This window comes from Pseudorca crassidens, chromosome 16, assembly GCF_039906515.1.
Source record: "Pseudorca crassidens isolate mPseCra1 chromosome 16, mPseCra1.hap1, whole genome shotgun sequence".
Taxonomy (NCBI): Eukaryota; Metazoa; Chordata; class Mammalia; order Artiodactyla; family Delphinidae; genus Pseudorca; species Pseudorca crassidens.
In genome coordinates, this window is record NC_090311.1 from 1,026,926 (window position 1) to 1,049,427 (window position 22,502).

Here is a 22,502-nt window from a genome sequence, read left to right on the forward strand (position 1 = left end):
CGGATGGCTCCGGCCACACACCAGGGCCTCTCCACGGCCACAGGCAGAGGGAGCCGCTGGAGCCGGACCGCGCCCCCGAGGTGAGCCCTCGACCAGGAAGGTGGTCTCGCCCTGCCCCCTTGGACAGCTGCCTGCCTGGAGCTGACGTAACAGCTGCCAGGCCAGGCTTCGGCCGGGGCCCTGAGGCCAGCTCTGCACCTGGGCAGGGCAGAATGTGGGGAAGGAAGAGCTCAGAACCCCCAGGTGATGGGGAAACGAGCCCCACTCACTACCACAGACACCCCCGCCACGGCCTCTTGCCAACCCCACCCTCCGGGGCCTCAGATGCTCCCCAGGGACCCGCCTGCCCTCCCAGCCAAGACCACCGCCCGCCTCCAAATAGCCCAGGCAGACACACCTCATTGGACTCTTCCCTCTGGATCCGGCTGCATCTCCAGGGTGGGAGCAGAACCCGCACCCCACCCCTGTCCCCACCAGTGGTCTGAGCATCTGGTGGGGTCAGGCGTGGACAGCTCAGACCAACAGATTTGACAGATGGCCACCCCCCAGTGCCAGCAGGGACGGCAGGAGCCCAGGGCTGCCCAGTGGCCCATGTGTCCCACATGGGATGGTCAGGACACCGAGCGCCCCCGAGGGGACCCGCCAGGTGCCACCCCTCAGCCCCTGGGGTCTCAGCAGCCCTGAGGCTTGCCCCCAATATCCACACTTCCTCCTGTTCACAGAACACACGTGCTGGGCTCGTCACTCTGTCCCTACCCCAGGCTCTGCGGCCACACTGGCCTCCTGGTGGCCCACAGTCAGCCTGCAGCCCCGCTGAGCGGGATGCCCTACTCGTCCACCAGTTCCCAGAGTGGCCTCTCAACGCCCCATCAGGGTCCCACGCGCGCCGCCAAGGACCCCGATACTGCGAGGCTGGTCCTCGTAGGGGGACGTCTGAGCTGGTCCTGGCTGTGCTCCTCGCCTGTCCCCGTGGAGCACAAGTTCCAGGAGCAGAGTCCTCTGTCATCCCTCCAGAGCGGCCCCCCCAGCATCCAGGACAGAACTGACCACAGACGAGGGGCCCAACCAACAGCTGCTCCACAGAAGGTGCCGGGAACTAGCCGCTCGTCCCGACAGGCTTCCCCCAGAGCCTCCGGCCGGCATCCACCCGCCAGCTGGTCACCGTGCTTTCTGCCCAGAACCCAGGGCGCCCCGAAAGGCACCCAAATGTCCCCGCCAGCTTTCGACAGCCTCCCCTCCGACAACCAGAGACCCCGGCCGGGGTGGGGGCATCTGAGAAGGGAGGGGCCTCCGAGGAGGAACCGGGAAGTGGATGGGACCCCCCGGCTGCCTGCGCGAGGCCACAGGACGAATCGTGATCTCTCGCAATGTGAGCCGCTCCCCTCCCGCGGGCCCGGCCGCCACGGGGCTCTTACCTGATAAAATTCCCGCAGCCAGTTCTTCTGGAGGTTTTCTGGCTGTAAATTAAGAAGAAAAGACAGTCAGGCCAGTGACACAGCCCTGACGTCCGCGAGCAGACGCCAACGTGATGGCCCACCTGCCGTCCTCACCATGGGGGCTAGGGCGCGACACGGGGCGGAGGACACCCTGCTCCACTCGGGAGACCCCATTCTGCACGGGGAGCTGGTCCACAGCTCGTCCAGGGAAAAGGGGCAGAGCGAGGACAAGCCTCGCCTGGTGATGGGCAGGTGCCACAGCCCTGGATCCAGAGCTGACCTCCAGCCCTGCTCTGTCCCCGGGGCGGGGGGTGGGGTGGGGGGCTTGGGAGGGGCTGCCCGCAGCCAGGCGGGGGTGTCCGGCAGGACCTAGCGGCAGGGGGCCCGGGCCAGGCTCTGAGAACATGGAAAGAGCCACGCGGCACCAAGTGCTGGTTTCGGGCTTGCGGACACCCCAGGACACAGCCAACACAGAGTGCCCGGTCCCTGAGAAAACAGGACGCCGCCTTTTCCCACACGGCCTGCCAGGGTCCTGGACCACCAGGCCAGCCAGCCGAGTGAGGGGCATGGTCCAACCCAACCCAACGAGGCCAAGGTGCTAGAGGTCACGGCAGGCCTGGACAGGGACGGGAGACACGGCAGGGACGTACGTCCAAGTGGGTGCAGTTTCAGACACGGGAAATGAAAAGTTCCTGAGATCTGGTGACATCAGTGTGAATGTCCCTGACACTGCTGGACCACGCTTAAGAACGGCGAAGATGACAAATCTAATGTTATGTGTTTTCTACCACAATTCGAAACAAAAAAAACAAAACCCCACCCACCATGCCTCAGGACTCAGACCCCTGATCCGAGCAGAGCTCTGGACGGCGAGGCTGTGGGCCCAGAGCCAGAGTCCAGGTTGACCACGGCTGGGCCCAAACGCGTCACCCATGGCCCACGAAGCCAGAGTGCACGGCTGCCACACGGGAGGTGCTGTCGCCCGCTGATGCTTCTGTGTGTCCCGAGGGCAGGTAGCCTGCACTGCAGGCTGAGCAACGAACAAAGGGAAAACGGCTGGGAAACCAGAGCCTCGCAGACCACACAGGAGGGTGTAGAGGAGGCTCCACACATCCGCGCAACAGAGACGGAGGCCAGCGTCCAGCCGGGTGTGGGGCCTTCCAGTCTCCAAGGCCAAGTTCGGGGCCGGGGCCCAGCCTCCAGCCCCCACGTCCTGCACGGGGAGGAGGGCACGCCGTGCCTCTGTCTGTCACCCTCCCAGGTGAGCAAAGAAAAGCACGAGCAGGCAGGCCGCCCACGGAAAGACCAGGCAGAGGCTCTGAACAGACTGACAGCCAACAGCCCATGGAAGATACCAAACATCACTAGGCGTCAGGGAAACGCAAACCCGAACCACGGCGAGATGCCGCCCCACAGCCCGGGACGCTGACACAGAGACAAGCCTGCAAGTCTGGGGAGACTGCACAGAAGCGGACCCTCAGACACGGCTGGGGGCGGGGGAGGAGGGTGCGGGCGGCGCGGCTGCTGTGGGACACGGTCTGGCGCTTCCTCAAAACGCCGGCTGGCCCAGCGATGCGCCCAAGAGACGTGGAAACGCTTGTCCAAGCAGAGGCTCGGCCACGAGCACTTGTAGCCACGGAATCCCGGCAGGCGAAAGGCAGGAACTGCCCAAAGGCCAGCCCAGCATGCACGGAGAGACAAAACGTGGTCCAAGAGAACACGACGGCCACTGACATGGCCCACGGCGTGGATGAGCCTCAAGAACGCTGTGCTCAGTGAAAGAAGCCCGTCACCAAAGGACAGATGACGTCTGATGCCAGTTCACGGAACTCCAGAACAGGCAGGTCTGCAGAGACAGGCAGCAGACTGTTGCCGGGTCCCGGGTGTGGCTGAGGGGCGGAGGCGGTGACGGCGGCACAGCTCTGAGAGCACGGAGAGCACCGCGCACCCCTCTCCCACCGACCCGAACGATCCCCCACCTGAACCAGGGACGCGGGGCAACCCGCGCCATGGCGAGGACGCGAGCAGGGATGGCCAGTCAGTCGGCCTTGGGCCCCGGGGTGATCAAAGAAAGAAGACTTCGAGTGCAAAGGTCCCAGATGCCCTGACCAGGAGCGAGTGAAAGGGGAGGGCAGCCCCCCACCCCTGTCCTGGGCTGAGGGCAAGGGTGCTGGTTTGGGGGCACAGAGGGCCCACCAGCATTTCAGCTCGTGGGCTCGGCCTGGAGACAGAGGGCAAAGAGATTCAGCTTCCAGGCCCGAGTCCACGAGCGCGGGAGCCTGAGGGTGCGGAGCAGCAGGAATGGGCATCCCCAAGGAGGGAGCTGGAAAACGGGACACAAAGGGCCCAGAAGCCAATGTAGAGCAAATGCTTCCCTAAAAGGGAAGGAAAACCAACCAAGCTTGCGAGGGAACAGTATTCTGAGAAAAGGGGATTCGGAAAGACGGACAGCAAGACCAACCCGGTCACTGACGGACAGACAGATGCGGAACCCGCAGGCCCAGAACTCAGGAACAGAAACAGAAACCGGAAGACCACGGGGACGAGCCCGGCGTCCACCTACGCACAGGACTAAGGACTAGACGTGAAGGGATGTGATGTCAGAGACCTGACAAAACGCAGATACTAAATCTATACCGGGTGGGGGGGTGGGTGGCAAGCAAAGAACCCCTGCAGAAGAGTGATTTCTTTACAGCAGGCAGTTCACGAACATGGTCTAAAGTTAAGATGTATTTTCAAACTACAAATTCTTAAAGTTTGTTTTCAAGGTTTCATATACTTAGGAGAATTTTAGAGAGACATAGTTTGCATTTTTCTCAAGCCAGTACTTTTTTCTCTTGAAAATTCCAATAGAATTCAATTTGACATTGGACTGAAGACAGCAGTGCTGTGTGGCCCCTGGTCACTCAGCCCACCCTGCTCACTGCACCGCCCTGCACACAGAGAGCTGGGGACACATGTACAATGGCTCTTTCTGGGTTGTGGGATGATTTGTACTTTTCTATAATGCTTAGACTTTAAGGAAAACAAAAAGGGACCTTATAAAAGAATTCTATTTCGGCAGGAAGCGTGAAGGAATTGAGAGTCATTTTAGCATGCTTGTCCCGCACCCCCTGACAGAGAAAGGCACCCAGACTCTTGAAGACACAGCAACCCCCTTCCTAAGTACAGAACTGAGGCAGCTGCAGGAAGTAATGGGGCATGTCACACTGGTGAGGGCCAAGGCAGTAGTAGTCAACTAGTTCAATGCTTATTTTTAAACTGCTATATTAGATCTTTTCTCTACTTTGCAAACAAAATAAGCTCTACATGACTTCAGGAGATAAACACAAAAACTTGAAACAGGAAAAACTATCAGAAGAAGACATAAGCAAATAGCTGTCCTTATGCTAGAAAGATAGCCTTCCTAGACATAAAAGCACAGAAAGGAACCTAAGGGGGAAATGCCTATAGATTCTAACACTCAAAATTGAAGTAACCACAGCTAACATTATTCTCAATGGTGAAAAATGGAAAGCTTCTCCCCTAAGATCAGGAATAAGACAAGGATGCCCACTCTCACCACTTGTATTCAACACAGTTCTGGAAGTCCTAGCCACGGCATTAGGCAAGAAAAGAAACAAAAGGCATCCAAATTGCAAAGGAAGAAATAAAATTATCTTTGTTCACAGATGACATGATCTTATATATAGTGAGCCCTAAAGAGTCTACCAAAAAAAAAAAACTGTTAGAACTAATAAATGAATTATAGCAAAGTCGTAGGGCACAAAATCAACACACAAAAATCACTGGTTTTCTATAGACTAACAATGAACAATCCAAAAAAGAGATAAAGAAAATTCCATCTACCATACCATCAAAAAGAATAAGATAACCAAGGCAAGACTTGTACACTGAAAACTACAAAACATTTCTGCAGGAAATTAGGTATCGGTAAATGGAAACACATCCCGAGCTCATGGACCGGAAGACAGTACTGTTAAGATGTTGATACCATCCCAAGCAATCTTCAGATTCAATGCCATCCTTACTGAAATTCCAACTACTTTTTTTACAGAAATAGAAAAACCCATCCTAAAATTCATATGAAATCTCAAGGGACCATAAATAGTCAAAACAATCTTGAAGAAGAAGAAGAAATTAGAGGTCTTACACTTCCTGATTTCACGGCCACAGTCACCAAAACGGCATGGGACGGGCACAAAGACAGACGTATAGACCAGTGGAACAGAGAAGAGAGCCCAGAAATAAACCATCCCATGTGTGTCAAATGATTTCTCACAAAGGTGCCAAGACCACAAAATAAGGAAAACACGGTAATTTCAACACATGATTTTGGGAAAACCGAGTATCTGCACACAAAAGAATAAAGCTGGACTATTACTTAGCACCATATATAAAAATTAACTCAGAATGGATCAAAGACCTAAACATAAGACCTAAATCTATAACATTTTTAGAAGAAAACGTTGGGGAAAAGCTTCGTGACACTGGATTTTGCAATGATTCCTTGGATCGTGACACCAAAAGCACGGGCAACCAATGAAAAAATAAACTGGCCTACACCCAAATTTAAAACTTCTGTGCATCAAAAGACACGATCAATAGAGTGAAGAGGCAACCCACAGAATGTAAGAAAATACTGGCAAATCATATATCTGATAGTGGGTTAACATCCAGAATATATTTTTTAAAACTCTTACAACTCAACAACAAAAAGACAAATATGACTATTCAACAGAGGCACAGGACTGGAATAGACACTCCTCCAAGGAAGGTGCAAAAAGGGCCAATAAGCGCATGACAAGATGCTCAGCGTCACCAGCCATTAAGGAAATGCACGTCTAAACCGCAGTGAGGTACCACTTCACACCCATCATCTTAAAATAGATAAACAAAATAACAGGCGCTGGTGAGAACGCGGAGAAATCAGAGCCCTCGCGCACGTCGGTGGGAATGTAAAATGGTGCACCCACCTTGGAAAACAGTATGGTGGTCCCTCAAAATACTCAAAATAGAATTCGCCATACGATTCTGCAATTCCACGTTGGGTATTTATCCAAAGGAATCGAAAGCAGAAACTCAAGCAGCCATTTGCACACCCACGTTCACAGCAGCATTTGTTGTTCACAATCAGCCAAAAGGTGGAAGCAGCGCAACTGGCCGCTGGTGGAGGAACGGACGAGCACAGCGTGGTGTCGTCCACACGCTGCACTGTTATTCCGCCTCAAAAGAGAAGGAAATTCTGACGTGCTCCACCATGGATGACTCCTACAGACATTAGGCTGTGCAAAATAAGCCCGTCACAAAAGGGCAAATACCGCATAACTCTATTCATGCTGGGTCCCTACTGCAGTCAAGTCCCTAGGGACAGAAAGCAGATGGTGGGGGCCAGGGGTGGTGGGGAGGGGATGCAGAGTGTTGAATGGGGGCAGAGTGTCAGTTTCGGGAGATGAAAAAGTCCTGGAGCTGATGGTGGCGACGCCTACACAACGATGTGAATGTACCTGATGCCACTGAGCCTGGCACTTGGGTCACGTGGTAAGTCGTATGTCATGTGCATCTGACCACGACAAAACTAAAGAGAAACACGTCTGGAGTCGCTGCAGCTCCACTGGAGCAAAGCCCCCTGGGCTGCGGCTCAGCAGTCTCTGGAGCTGTTCTAGGTGCGTTATTGCATTTTACTCTTATTTTATTTAAAAAAAAAAAGTTTCAAGCCCAGTGATAAGAAAGGGAAGTCCCATAGGCCCACCTGATGGAGACACACAGAAAACTCTGGGGCTGCCGAACACAGCACAACGTCACCACGTACCGTGACCACACAACACACATCAAAGGGCAAACACTGGAAACAAAAATAAGAATGAGAAGACGGTCTGCAATGCCAACATAATACATAATTTTTAAACTCTACAGATAAGAATGTCCCCACCCAGCATATAGCCCTATTGTTTCCCTTTCTTAATGCATTCCTGAAGATGTGTGGAAAAACACTAAATTCTTGAAAGTTACAACTGCAATTACAGTCTGAAATCCAAATATCTACCTCAAATCTTATCTCACAGAATGTAAGGAGTTTAACAACAGACCATGATGTCCTCAAGGAGGCAAACCAGGGCGACCGAAAGCTCCTGCTACTGGAGGAGCAGAGTGGATGCCGCCCAGGGCCTGTCCTGGATAAGCGCACAGCGGCACAGCCACACGTGCACACGCCTGACACACCTCCCACGATGCCGCGTGAAAAAGGGAAAGGTACAGCGGAAACACCGGAAAAGCTTTGTCACCGTGGTTCCAAATACCTAGAAAATACATGCTCACACATTAAAACGTGAGTGCGCGTGCATGTACACACACACACACACACACACACACAGAGGCCTGCTTTTCTGCCAAGACCAAACACAAAAATGATTTTTTCAAATGTACGTATCCCAGAATTTTCTATAAAATTAGACCTACCTTAGCACGGCACCCTTTAACAGAGAGCCCCACCCAAACAGGTCTTGCTGGGCTGCAATCACGCTGATGTCCCAGCGGCTAAATTAACAAACTGGTGACTCTGCGCGGCAAGGCCTGGAGGCCTCCTCAGAGCTGCAGCCCATATTTGGCTAGTGCAGAGTGATTTTTAAAGACACTAAAGTAAGAATAAAAGCTAAACACACGTACTAGCTCTTAAAGAAATACTCTCATTTCAGCCCAAAGCGTGAGCCAGGCAGGGCTCTGTGTGTATTCGAAGAAAGCACATACCTTACTTACCTCTTAAACACCCTCAATTTGCTCTCATGACCTTGCAGAATAAGAAAAAAACTAGCAAAATGTGGCTGGGAAAAATGTTAAAAATGCTCATTCCTTCCAAATGTGAAATTCTATTTCTGGACGTCGATCCTAAAAAATGTAATTCTAAACAACAAAAACGCTCTGCACACAAAGAAGTTCACGACAACATCATTTATAAGAGAATTACAATTAAGAATACTTCAGAAGAGTACTGCGGACGGCTCATCGATAAAGAAAGTCACGTAGTGTGTCTGCTGAAGGAAAGAAGGAGGCAGCAGCAAGAAATCCACGAGACGATAAAGAAGTTCTGGGCACAGACAGTGGCGACGACCACACAGCACTGTAAATGGACGCAATGCCGATGAGCTGTACGTTTACAAAGGGTTAAAACGATAAATACTACGCCAGGTGTACTTTACCAAGAAATACAACATCTGATGAGCACATGTTAACACGGAAGCAGTTTACACCTTAACAGAGATGGAAGGAACACAAAAATACTTCGTGCCCACGCACAAGCCCAACAGCAAGGACCAGACCAGCACAGCCATCTGCAGAGGACCCTGCAGCAACGGGCCACCCTCGCCCTCCACTTCGTCCCCAGAGAGCCAAGGCTAACGCAGGGCGCACAGACCCACGTGGGTCCGTGAGGAATGAACGGCTGAGCGGAAGGTAGTCGCGGGCCCCCCCTGTGGGGCAGCTGCTTTGAACCCTCTGTCAGGGTAAAAAAAAAGACTGAGAAAAAAACACCAAAATTTGAGTAGTTGTATTTGAAGCAATTTCTTTTTCTTTTCTTTTCTTCATTTTTAATATGCTTATAATTATTACCATGCATTACTTTCATGTTTTTAACTGTTAATTTTAAAAGCTTGAGGCAGAGAAAAACAATGAAAGCTCTCAGAATAGTTTAGCAACATTTGAAACAACTACTATTCACTATGAACAACGGGAAAAAAAAGGCAAATGACAAACGGGAAAGTACTTGCAGCTTACATGAAAGCTATTGGGCTAATCTGCATATTACTGCGCAAAAAGTCACTGTAAGTCAGAAGCCCAACAACTCACATACCCCCCCAAACACACACACACACACCACACACACACACCACAAACACACCAAACACACACCAAACACACACCACAAACACATACACACCATACACACACACACAAGTACACCACGCACACACACTGTACACACACCACAAACACACCACACATACAAATCTCCTCAAAAGCCACCTGTGGCTAGTGACCACTGGCCTGGACAGTGCAGATTTCAGAGACATGGGAAGCTTCTCTGACTCTGAAACTCATGAAAGTTTCCAGTGAAACTTCGTGTGACGATAAAGATGTTCTCTATTGGCACCAGCTAAATTTCCACTTGAAATGTGGCTAGTGTGGACTAAGTAATGGAATTTTTTAATTTTTATTTTATTTTGATTAATTTAAGTATAACAGTCACATATAATTAGCCATTATTAGACAGTACAGCTCTAGGTCACAGAAAAAGAAGAAAAACTTTAAAGTCTCTATCATGAAAAAAGGGTGTAATACTGACATATATACGAGATAAAGACAGCATACATAAAGAGGGGGAACTTCAAGCCAGTCTCACGTATGGCTATCAGTGCAAATACCCTACCATAAAGAATGCAGCAGCACACTGAAAATTCACAATCAGAACTAAGTGCAATAAACCATGAATGCACAGACGGTTCGATATGAGGAAAGCCCCTAATACAACCGACCATACTAACAAGACTAAGAAAATCAAATGATTATCTCTAAAATGAACCGAAACGTTAACTAGAAACTTGCAGCTGCAGACCCATGACGTAAAGAGCTTGCAAGTCCTCACTCTTATCCTTACAACGTCTTTTCTTGGACCCATCAGAGAGCTGCAATGGCTAGGAAACCACCCCCCTGAGACCTGGAAGAGAAGCTGCTTGAGTCAGAACATCACTGGAAGACTTATAATAGATGGTAATTTTGAAGGAAGGCTGGAGGCTGGGTGCAGACAGCATGAGCGTGGGGAACTCCTTGGGGCCACACTTCTAAGCAGGCCTGCACATTTTCCTAGGCTTTACTTCCAGGCACCCCACGGAGTGCTCACGGTGAAGATCCCCTCCTGGCTCTGGCAGAAGGAGGGCAAGAGTAACCTTTGTGAAATACACCCAATGCGTTCTCAAAGCCCACTTGGCAGAGAAAGACTTTGCCGGAGCCTCAGCCCACCTGCGGGAAGGACGTTTCCCCCTCCTAGCCTCCCTACCTCATCTAAGGGATGGGGAGAAGGAAGTAAGAAATGTGTGAGGGTCACAGCCCAGGGACACGGGGCCACTAGCAGACTGAGATTTAATCACAGACTGTAGAACACCCCTTCCCCCACTCCTTACCACCACACCAGGAGGGCTCCAGTGCAACGGCAGTGACTCCAGCCGAAACAGGGGCAAGATGTAGGAGGAGTACTTAGGGGAACCCCAAAACCAGGGCACTGGGGGATGTGAAGCCTCTGACACCACAACTACAGCAAACAGTAAACACAGTCCAGCTCCTGCCTCATGCTGAAGGCCTCAGTCCCTATTACCCAATACATCATGTCCAGGTTTCAAAAAAAAAATTACAAGGCATAGTAAAAGGCAAGAAAAAAAAAAAACAGTCTGGAGACATTTTATTTTACTTATTTATTTATGTTTTGGCTGCACCTAGCAGCTTGCAGGATCTTAGTTCCCTAACCAGGGATCAAACCCGGGCCCTTGGCAGTGGAAGTGCACAGTCCTAATCACTGGACTGCCAGGGAATTCCCTAAAGACATTTTTAAAAATGCATCAGAATCAGACTCAATTATGACATAGATTTTGGAATTACCAGAAAGGGGGTTTAAAATAACTGTGATGGAAAAAGTGGACAAGATGCAAGAACAGATGGGTAATATAAGCAGAGTGATGGAAACTCTTAGAGTCAAAAGGAAATACTAGAAATCAAAAACAGTAACAAAATGAAGAATGCCTTCGGTGGGCTCATTAACAGACTAGACACAGCCAAGGAAACAATTAGTGAGCTTGAAGATACGTCAACAGAAACTTCCAAAACTGAAATGTGGAGATTAAAAAAATGAAAAAATTACAGAACGTCCAAGAACTGTAGGACAATTTCAAAAGATAAAACGTACATGTAACAGGAATAGCAGAAGGAGAAAGAGAGAAGAGAGCAGAAGAAAAGTTTCAAGAAACAATGGCCAAGAACTTTGCAAAACTCAGGACATACACCAAACCACAGATCCAAAAGCCTTAGAGAACACCAAGTAGGATAAATACCAAAATGTCTGAAACTAGGCACAAACTGCTGAAAGCCAAAGGCAAGGAGAAACTTTGAAAGAAGGAAGGGGGAAAAAGTCACCTAATCTACAGAGGAACAAGGATGAAAATTACATGAACTTCTCAACAGAAACCACATGAGCAAGGAGAGAGTGAAGTGAAATCTTTCAAGTGGTGAAAGAAGAAAACCGAAACACCAACCTAGAATTATGTATCCAGCAAAATCATCTTTCAAAAGAAGGGGAAACAGACTTACTTGGACAAACAGAACTGAGGAAATTCATCACAGGTAGACATGACCTGAAAGTAATGTTTTCAAAAGTTGTTCAGGGAGAAGGAAAATTATATAGGTCAAATATTTGGATTTAAATAAGGGAAAAATGATGGAGAAGAAATAAATGAAGGTTAAAAAATGAACTGGAAAGTTTTTCAATAAAAGCAACATTTATGATAAAACTGTAATGAACCAGGAATTGATAGGTGCCCCCTGAGCAGGCAGAACCCCAACAAGCCTGCAGGTGCCCCACCCAGGCTCTCACTCCTGCGCCACCCCTCCCACTCAAGAGTGGGGGTGGGGGTGGGGGTGGGGCTGTGAACACGGTAAGGTGTCACTCTCATGATCGGGTAACACGCGGCAGAGGGGGGGGGATTTTGCAGAGGTAATGAAATCCCGTAATTAGCTGATCTTAAGTTAATCAGAGGGGGATTATGCTGGGTAGGTCTGACCTTATCAGATATCGGGTGAACCATTTAGAGGATCTAAAGGTCAGAGGCTGGGAGCAAAGGGCTCTCTCTCTCTCTCTCTTTCTCTCTCTCTCTCCTGCTGGCCCCGAAGAAGCAAGATACCATGAATTCTACAGCCACAAGGAAATGATTTCTGCTAACAGCCTGAGGGAGCTGATCCACAGACCTCCCCTCCTGGGGTCTCCAGATGAGACCCTGTGCAGAGGACCCAGCTCAGCTGTCCCGACTCCTACCCCACAGGAACTTGACACAGTGAACGGGTGCTTATTCTAACCACAAGGTCAGTGATGATTTGTTACACAGCATAGAAAACCCATACATGTCCTTGCTATTACAAACATGTCTGTGTGCGTATAACGAAATGAAACATGTCACTCTAAACATTTTTCTCCGCTCAGATTTTATTTTGGTATAACGTCTACGGTAAGGATCTAATTTACAATGTAATCCAAATGGTTAAACTGTATGAGTAATCCTTGTCCCCAAGTGATACTGTGTGGTCAGTCTATCTGCCTGTCCCTCCCTTCCTCCCTCCCTCCAATAATCAGCTTATCAAATATTTATCTCACTTAACGTATTCAAACAAACAACTCTTAACATTTCCTTAATTTACTGTTTTCCTGGGTTTTTCCTGTTTTCTTATTCAATAATATTTGGATTTATGTTTATCCTTCCTGTGTTCCTTCAGTTAATGGCATAGTTCTGTATTTTATTTTGGACTGAAAAGCTTTCTTTATTTTTATTGCTTCTTATTTAATAGCAACAACTTTGAATATCACAATATATGTACTGGAAAAGTTATACACCACACACACCTTCGCACCTCATCCTAAAGCTAGCCCCTTCTTTGTGGGGGAAACACTAGCCCCTCCCACTAAGGTCGAGAACTTGGCAAAGATGCCCATTATTCCCACGTCCACGTAACCTTACATCGAAGATACTAGGGAATGAGATCAAAGCGAGAAAACAACTACGGGTATAACAGCTGAACGGAAGGCGGGGCTGCCTGCATCCACAGATGATGTGACAGTGCATCTGGGAAGCCCAGGGAATCAATGGTAAGACTAAAACAAACAACAGAAGAATTCAGGGAAAATAGCAGGATATAAAGTTAACATACCAAAATCAACAGCCATCATAAACACAAACAGTAGCCAGTAGGAAGATGCGCTGGGAAAGAACGCCCCATTTATAGCAGCAACGTAAGAAAAGGCACAAGTTAGGGATACATTTTAAAATGTGACAATTTTATAAGAGAAAAGTGTTATGACATTCCTGGCAGAGACAAGAAACAGATGTGAATCACTGGAGAGCCCTCTCTGGTCCTCAGAGGGGGACTCGGCACCGTAAAGTCAGTAGTTCTCCCCCAGACGATGCCAATAAGTGAACCGCCCACACCCAGCTCGACTAGATAAGCTGATTCTAAAGTTCATTCGGAGAAACAAACTATGACTCAAATCAAATACAATTTTTAAAGAGAATGATACGTTCGTCTACAATTAAAAAAAAAACAACTTTTGCATGGCAAAAAAATTAGCAAAATCAAAAACTGTCAAACCGATTGAAAATATCTGTCATATATATCACAGAGGAAGAGTTAATCTTCCTAATATCTGAAGAACTATGAAGAACTCTTAACATCCAGGAAAAAAAAAGGCACAATATGAGAAAACCCAAACAGAGCATCGCAAAGAAGGCCCCTGACTGACCTGTGTGCACGGAGGCCGCCCTCTTCCTGGAGCTGGGCTCCCGAGATGGGGCAGGGGGCACCTGGCCCCCAATATCCAACCCGAAACCAAGAGGGAGACACAACCAGGGACCCAAACTGTGGACCCCCTGCAGGACGAGCAGCCTCCACGGTCAGCGGCAGAAGGACCCAGGGTGGGGACGGGACTGAAAGACAAACCGTGACCCCAGGCCAACAGAGCGTGAGCAGGGCGGTGCATCCCGACAGCAGCCGTGACCCTCAGCGGAGGTCCCAGCTCTCGCCGAGCGCCCCCTCCATCCCCCTCCCTCTCCCACCCCGACCCCTCGGTGGTCACCTGGGGTGACAGCCTGGCCGGCCTGGAGGGCGGCACTGGTCCTGGGCCTCATCCTGCCCACACCAGCCAGTGGTCTCTCTGAGCAACCGCCACCCAGCATCCTGGGGGGCCTCTGCTTCCCGCTGGCCTGGGCCCCCCAGCTTCTGCACCCGCCCTCCCAGCCGGGGGCTCAGCTGAGCCTGTGCGGCCGCCCGCTTTCCCAGCCCTGCTCTCTCCATGGCCCAGGGTTCCGCATCACGGAGAGAGCCAGGCTGAGAGCGGCAGAGGGACGCCTAGGACGAGGCACCGGGGAGCCAGGGGCCAGATCCCAGCTCCCCCCCCAGGGCCCTAGAAAGGCACTGCCCCGCCAGCCCAGGGCCCCCACCGGGAACAGAGCCGAGGGCCCCCTCTTCCCGCAGGACAGACTCCGGCCGCATGAGAAGGCCGCCAGCTCTGGGATGGTCCCTCAGCCACGGCACGCCTCCACCAGTGATGATGGTCACTTTCCGCGTCCAACACGCCCCTACGTCAGCCACCCCATGAGGTTTTGAACTTTGGAGACTAGTCTCAATTCAGACGACGGAAAATGTGGAAAAAACGTACTTTGAGAATCCATGAAACGTGGCTTCAGGACTCTGAGGGAGCTGCGCTGGCAGCCACGTGCCCGGGCGTCCACCCATCACAGGGCCACCCCGACTCCTTCTTCGCCGGTGCCGTCCCGGAGGAGGCTGCAGGGCACCAGACGGGCGACGGGGAGCCCCCCTCCACCCCAGACACCACGCACACGCACCAGGTGCGAGGGCCGGGCCGGAGAGAGCACCTCGGCTCCGTCCCTTCAGGGCCGGGAGAGGACAGGATGGGCCCCGCCCCCTCTGCCCCTCTGTCCCTCTGTTACTGCCTGGGCCTCGCAGGCAGGGAACACAGCAGGTGCTCAGACATCGACCGACCGACTGCAGTGTCATGAATCCTGCAGACGCGTCCGCAAGGAGGGTCCCCGAAGGAGGCCAACAGCCCGGGGCCGCGAGAGTCCGCTGGCTCCGGGGAGGACAGTGATGGGGGCGGCGGCGGCTGCGCAGAAGGAAGCACCCCCTCCACCCGGAAGGCCTGAGTACGGATGCGGGGAGCAGGGGCAGAGCTGGCAGAGGCAGGCCCCCGAGGAGAGGACGCAGGGGAGCCCGTCAGGGCAGGCGGCCAGTGGGAAGGGGCAGGGGCCGCGTGGCCGCAAAGGCGCCGCAAAGCAGCGGACGGGCCACCTCTGCAGCTGACCGGCCCCTGGGGCACATCTTGTCCTCCTGGGGGCTCTCAGGGCCGGGAACCAGGAGGCCCCCGCCCCAGTTCTGGCCCTTCCCCCGCCTCCCAAGATCCCTCTCCTCTGGGACCCGCGGGAAGAGGAGGAAGCCTGCCCGCTTGCTTGGCGCGGGCGCTGTCCTTCAGCCGGGAAGCACAACTGTGACCGGCAGGAAAGGGGCTGCGTGGCGCTGGAGCCCGGGCTCGGGGCAGATGTGGACTCAAGGCCACCAAAGCCCCAGAGTCCCGGCTGCAGCAGTCCCAGCCCGCGAGAGAGCTGAGCGCACCTGCCTTCCGAGGAAACAGTGGCACCCCAGGACCATGGACACAGGACACAAGCTCGTCTTTCTCAAGCACTTCCTAAAACTTCCAAACAGGAGGCATGTAGAAACAAGCGAGGGCCCTGGGCTCCCTCACCCTGCGGGCAAGGCCCCTGGGGACGCGCCCCGAGGCGTGCACCCGCCCTGCTGCCCGATTCCGCAGGAAATCCTGCCCCACGCCACCCGCTTATCCCTGCGGAAAACCATTTCCTTTCAAGAGAAAGGAAATCTTGTCTGTGCGGTCACAAATACTGAGGCTAAAAATAGTTCTGCAGAAGGAAGTAACGATGGGCCTTCCACCAAATGGCAAGGGCAAGCCGCACAGCGGTCCGGCCTGCAGCCCGCACGCCCTGAAACCCGTCTCTCCTCTTCACACGTGTGCCTTTAGATAAACCTGGCAGAGTAAGAGAATCAGGACAAAATGACAATAAGAACTGCGAGAGAGGCTTTCCCATGAAGGATAACTCAACAACATCCTCCTCTAGTTAAAGAAAAGCAAAAAGCCAGTGCACGTCTCTATAAATGACGCCACAACCTCTCACAAAGACGGAAACTCTGAGAACCATAGTCATTGGGAAGGAGGGCTTGGGGACTTTTATAACAAAATAAACATTTTCCCCTAAAGAGTGTCCTGGAACATAGTATATTTAAATGACAGTGAATCATCAAACAGGATCCAATTCTAAGAAACAAGGCAAGTTTAACTTTGAAATAGCAGCCTATAAAAAATGAAATTATCCACCTTTCAGGCCAGCTAAGACCAAGCTGAGCCCGTTTAACAGAGACCCATCCAGCTGGAGTGTAAGCAGCAGATGCAGAGGGAAACAGACTAAAAGGCTGACACCTGAGGCAGGTGTGCACATCGGCATGGAAACACACCTCAGCTTCCGCTCTGAGCGCGTCCGCGTTACAGAGCCTCACGCGTGTGTACCTCTCCCCAGGACCACACTTCCCTCTGGCACCACGACATCCTTCCAAGACGTCGCTCTGGCTAGAACAGCAAGTGGGGCGCACCAGGACCCCTGGCCAGCGCTGCCGGAGCACTGGGGGCGGTGCCTGGGGACGCAGAGGAGGGGTGGGGCTCCTCTCGGGCACCTGGCCTTTGCTGCCCGTCCTGCCCCGCACCCGCCTCCCGCAGGCCCGCCTCCATCCTGCTGCCCCCATGTGGCATCAGCTGGTGCAGGGGCCCACACCTGAGCTGCCACCCGGCCGTCTCCTTCCCACCCTCCAAAGCCCGTTAACACGGTTCATGTGCTGTTCTCCTCCCACTGCTTGTTTTCTTTTTAATAAAAAGGTGACTGAGCAGAAATAAAATGAGAGCAGGCCACGCAGCTGAGCCATGAACAACGTGCACGTGGTCCCAAGGACCTCAGACCTGATGGAGCCCTGGCCCAGAACTGCATGGGAGGGCGGGGCTCAGAGCAGCTCAGTCCACAGACGCCACAGACCCCAAACATGAGCCTGTACTTAGAAACACGGGAGGGCACCAGAGGAAACCCCGAGGTGGGGGGGCTGCCTGGGGAAGAGACGGGTGGAGGTCCATCTGCCCCTCTCCCGAGTCAGGGCACCGATGCCTTTCTGTCTCATTTACAAGGAGGTTTCTTTTCAAAAGGGAACCACAGTCTTTTCAGAAATTTTGGGAAATTCGGCAAGAGGGGAGCCCAGAAATACAATTAAGCTGCTGTCCCCCTGGGGACCTCAGACCCATCACCACACCATCGGTGGCGAGACAGTCCCCGGTCCCCTGCCCCCCACCCTTCCAGCTGGCTGTCCAGCGCGGCTGCTCAGTCAGGGGGCCTCCCAACCCCATGTGACAAGTGACAGCGGGCACCCCGCTGAGTGCGGGGTGAGGAGTCCCCGCAGGATTCCGGGGACAGGCTCACACATCCCTCGCCGGGAGGGGACTGTCCAGGTGACCGTCGCGAGGACAGGACTCCGCAGCGGCCCTGTCGGTGGGCTTGAGGGCCCCTCACCCCTGCTGGGTGGACCCAGGTGCAGCACGAGAGCCAGAGACAGTCCTGGGAGGACAGGAGATGCCACGACCTCTGACGGAGCTCCCTCTTCCTCTCTGAAGACCCCGAGGGGAGAACAGGCCCAACCCGGCCTGGCCAGGCAGCCCCTACCCGGCTCTCCTGCAGGACACACCCCACGCTCAGCGACAGGCTTTCCCACCTGCAACACAACACCATCCCTCGTCTGCACACAAACACAGACGCTGGGGTCTGGGGACACGTGGCCAGTTCCCGGCTCTGATCACGGTGGACTGATGCTGTCGCGGGGACCCTGGGGAGGCCAGCCGTCCCGTGTGACCTCCCGCTGCAGCAGGTGGCCTGGCTCAGGGCCAGGAGAAGCGGTTGCGGAGCAAGGGCGAGACTCCCGCCGGGCTGGACTGCAGATCGTCCACGCCAGGAGGAGCACGTTCCCAGGGAAAATTACAAAATGCACAGGGTTAGGGGAAAAGGCAGCGTGGGTGTCTGAAGAACACGATCGCAGGTGCACGGAAAAGTGAGAGGGGGGAGCTCGCCCTGGTCCACCCAGAGCCAGAGCCCCAGCAAGCGCCCTCCCCGCCACACGGATGGCTCGGTCACAGGCAGAGATTCAGGCAGGGCAGCCTCTTCCAGAGGCAGCCGCACGCAGGCCCGGGAGCAACGGCGGGGACGCGGGGCCAACACTCATTTCACGTTGGTTTGTAAACAAGCCGCATTTTACACTGGAGACATTAAAGTGGGGCCCGGACCTTCCACCTCAACCTACAAAACAAAGCAGCCCCAGCCGGCCCGGGAGTCCTGAGCGGAAGGAACTAGTCACCACCCGCAGCCAAGATGGCGGCAAGAGGACAGACTAGTGAGACTGACGAGCCCTGAGTAGAACGAGCAGGAAGAAAGGACACAGATAATCAGTGTCAGGAATCAACAAGGAGCTGCTATCACTACAGACGCGAAAGTAATAACAGGGAATATGAACATCACACCACCGGATTCGACAATGCAGGTGAAATGAACACACTCCTTAAAATAAAACGACACACAACCAACACTTTTATCTGTTAAAGAAATTGGATTTGTACCAAAACCCTCCCCACAAAACACAGACTAGTGTTTCTAATTTCACTAGTGGATTTCACTAATTTCACTAGTGAATTCCGTTGATCACTTAAGGAAGAAACACCAACCATCTCACAGGGCTCTTTGAAAATATAGATGAGAGAATACTCTCCAGTTTCTTCTAAGAAGCCAACACAACCCTAATGCCAAAGGCCTTCAAAGGCATGGCAAAGAAAGAAAATTACAGACCAATGTCTCTTATGAACACATACAGAAACCAAGTGCAGAAATACATTAATAAAAAGAAAAAGAGAAAAGAATATAACATGACAAAGTAGCCCAGGAATGCAGTAGTTTGGTTCAACGCCTGAAAAACACATATAATCCACCAAATTGACAGACTAAAAAAGAAAAACTACAGGATTATTTCAACAGATGCAGAAAAAGCATTTTACAGCATTCAACATTCTTTCGTGGTTAAAAAAAAACTCTCAGCAAAGTAAGAATTAGAAACTTCCTCAGTTTGATATGGGACAACTGAAAAAAAAGAAGAAAAAAATAATCCTCCAGCCACCACCATTGTTACTGATGAGCTACTAAATCCTTTCCCCTAAAAGAAGAGACGGATGTGGAGGCCCACACTCACTACCTGATTCACGTGGTGTGGAAGGTCCTGACTGCGCAGGGAGGCAGAGAGAGGGATGGGCAGCCCGTCTGTCTGCAGATGTGGAGCCGACATAGGGTCCTAACTTCTCTAAAGAGCTACAATTTAGCAAGGCCGTGGGACGCGAGATTAATACACAAAAACTCATTTGCATTTTTATGTAACAACAGCAAACAACTGGAATATGAAATGTTTAAAAATACCATTTACAGCAGCATCCAAAAAATGTAAATTACATACGAATACATTTAACAAAAGCCACGCAAGCCCTCTACACTGAAAACCACGAAATACTGCGGGAAAAATCAACGACCTACCTAAAGGAAGTGACGCCTGGTCCACGAGCAGAGGACACAGAGGAGCTAAGATGTCAATTCTCCCCCCATTGGCCTATGGATTCAGTGCAACCCCACAGCCACGACCTCAGCAGGTTTCCTGTAGAAACTGACACACCAACTCTAAAACATGTACAGAAATGCAACAGGCCTAGGATACCCAAAGCAATCTTCAAAGAATAACAGAGGACTTGCCCTGACATTAACACTTACGATCGCGCTACACTCATCAAGACAGGTGGTCCTGCAGTAAAACTCACTGAACAGATCAACGGGACAGAGCAGAGTCCAGAAAGAGACACACATCGATACTGCGAGTTTCCACAAAGGTGCCAAAGCAATGCACGGCGGAAAACCAACTTATAACAGGTAGCAATGAACCAGCTGACATCCATGTGGGGACAACGCACCTCAACCCAGGCCTCACGTCACACACAAAATTAATCTGGGATGAATGGAACCCCTAAATGCAGAGTTCCTGAAAGAAGCAAGAAGAACGTCCTCACGACTTGCTGGTAAGCAAAGATTTCTTAGGGAACAGAAAGCGAGAATCACTCATGAAAGAGTCACAGGTAAGAACTTCCGGGGGTTGAAATCACCATTAAGAAAACGAGCAGGCAAACCACAGTCTGGGAGAACTTGCAAAAATGCATCTGACAAAGGACTGGCATCCAGGATACATGGAGAACTCGTACACCTCAGTAATAAAAACAAACAGCTCAGCAAACGAAACAGGCAAAAGATAGCAACAGATACTTTACCCCCCCCAAATACACGAATGGCTAACAAGCCCCTGAAAAGACGCCTACAACCATTAGTCGTCAGGGAGACACTAAGCAAAGCAACGAGGTGCCAGCGCACACCCCCCGGAAGGGCTAAGACTGCAACGACCTGAGCCCCCGGGGAGCGGGGGGGCGGGGGGGGGGACAGTGAGGAGCAACGCAACGTCCACAGCGACGGCGGGACAGGGGTGCGGGGGGGAGGTGGCTGGGTCACCTGGGAAACTAAACCCACACGCACCCCACGACAACCCAATTCAACTCCCAGGTGGAGCTGCCGAAGAGAAGTGAAAACACGTGCTCACAAAAAGATCTGTACAAGGACGTTCACGGTGTCTTTGCCCCTAATGGCCGCACGTGGAAACAGCGCAGGTGTGTGTCTCCGGGAGAAGAGCCAAAGCCACCACAGCACGAGGGGAGCTCGGCAGCGGGATCTGCCCGGCAAGACAGGGGAAGGAGCCCGGCCAGTGTCGGGACTTTGAAATGCACAAAAGACAAGAGTGATTGATGGATGAATAGGTGTGTCATAAACTGTGATAAAACAAGCCTAGTGATATGTTAGCGACAGAATCTCAGTGGTTGACAGACGAGTGCTAACGATAAAAGTCTCAACTTGATTGCGTTCTTGGAATTTGTGTAATAAAATGTTGGAAAAGAGTTTAATAAAGGGCTGAAGTTGATGGTCTCCAATGTCCTCTCTGTGACTTTTGCCACAGAGCATGGCCAGCTCCAGGACGACAGATTTTGCTTTTCTTTTTCTCAAACTGAATGAACCCTCCTCTCACACCAAGCAGACCTCACACCAAGCAGACACAGCCCCGGGGAGCTCTGGGCGGGTCACTTGATAAAGCTGACCCAGCCCCAACCCAAGAGCCACCGTAAGGCCCCACCAGGAGGAGAGCGCCGCGGCGGGCGCGGGCGTCTTTCCGGGCAGGGGCCCTCTGCAGCCCATGCTGGGGGACGGAGGGGGTGGCCCCCCTGAGCCAGGACAGCTGGGGGCCGAAGAGGAGGCCAGGAGTCGGGAGCCACGGAAGGAAGGACGGTCAGGGTCACGAAGCGGCAAAGCCCGACATCCTGCCTGCAACCATCAGACATGCTAATTCTGAGTCTCGGGAGAGTTCTGAAAATTTGTAAATTCAAGTCCAAAGTAACTTAAGTCTAAAAATAGGGCGGCTGTAAAATAAATACATGCAAAATGTTTCCAGCTTCTCCTTTCCTTCTCACTGGCAATCACAACGGCGCCAGGCCCTGAGCAGTGCTGAGCGTCACAGCCCCACCCCAAGGCCCGCGGGGTCCACAAGCTGCAGAGGGGCAGGTCTACAGTGCTGGGGGTGCCCTGAAGCCCCCAGCTGCAGGCAGGGCTGGTTCACGCGCACAGGCACCTCCCAAGCCCCGGCTTTCCCCGCCGGGCACAGCAGGCGGGCATCAGGCCGCAGAGGAGGGGGCGTATTGGCCCCAAAGGGCCCGGCTGATGAGCAGGGGAGACGCGGCAGCCCCCAGGGGCACGGCCCCTCAAGTTCCCCCGGCCCACCGCCAGCACCGGCCCACCTAAGCCCAACTCGGCAAGAGGGGCGCCAGCTCTGTGCACTGGAGGCCCTTTCCCGGGCTCAGGGAAGGCAGACCCCCAACGGCGTCCAACCTCCAATGTCAAGGGCTGGCACCCTCCCCTTGACCTTCCCCCGCCCACACGTCCCTCCTGTGAGGGAGCCAGATCGCCCCAGGCACTTCCCGGGACGCTGTCCCTCTGACCTCCCCACAGCTGGACCCAAGGAGCCCCG

General features: G+C 52.3%; 1 protein-coding gene across 3 annotated transcripts in view; it reads right to left on the reverse strand.

Moving 5' to 3' along the window:
• Positions 1–22,502, reverse strand: part of INPP5A (inositol polyphosphate-5-phosphatase A) — a 179,405-nt gene that overhangs the window by 118,265 nt on the left and 38,638 nt on the right. For all 3 annotated transcript variants that reach the window (XM_067708973.1, XM_067708972.1, XM_067708971.1), the window contains exon 2: positions 1,416–1,457. Coding sequence is in view for 2 of the 3 variants with exons in the window: in XM_067708972.1 (XP_067565073.1) it covers positions 1,416–1,457 (42 nt within the window). In the remaining variant the exon portion in view is untranslated. The remainder of the gene's footprint in view (positions 1–1,415; positions 1,458–22,502) is intronic.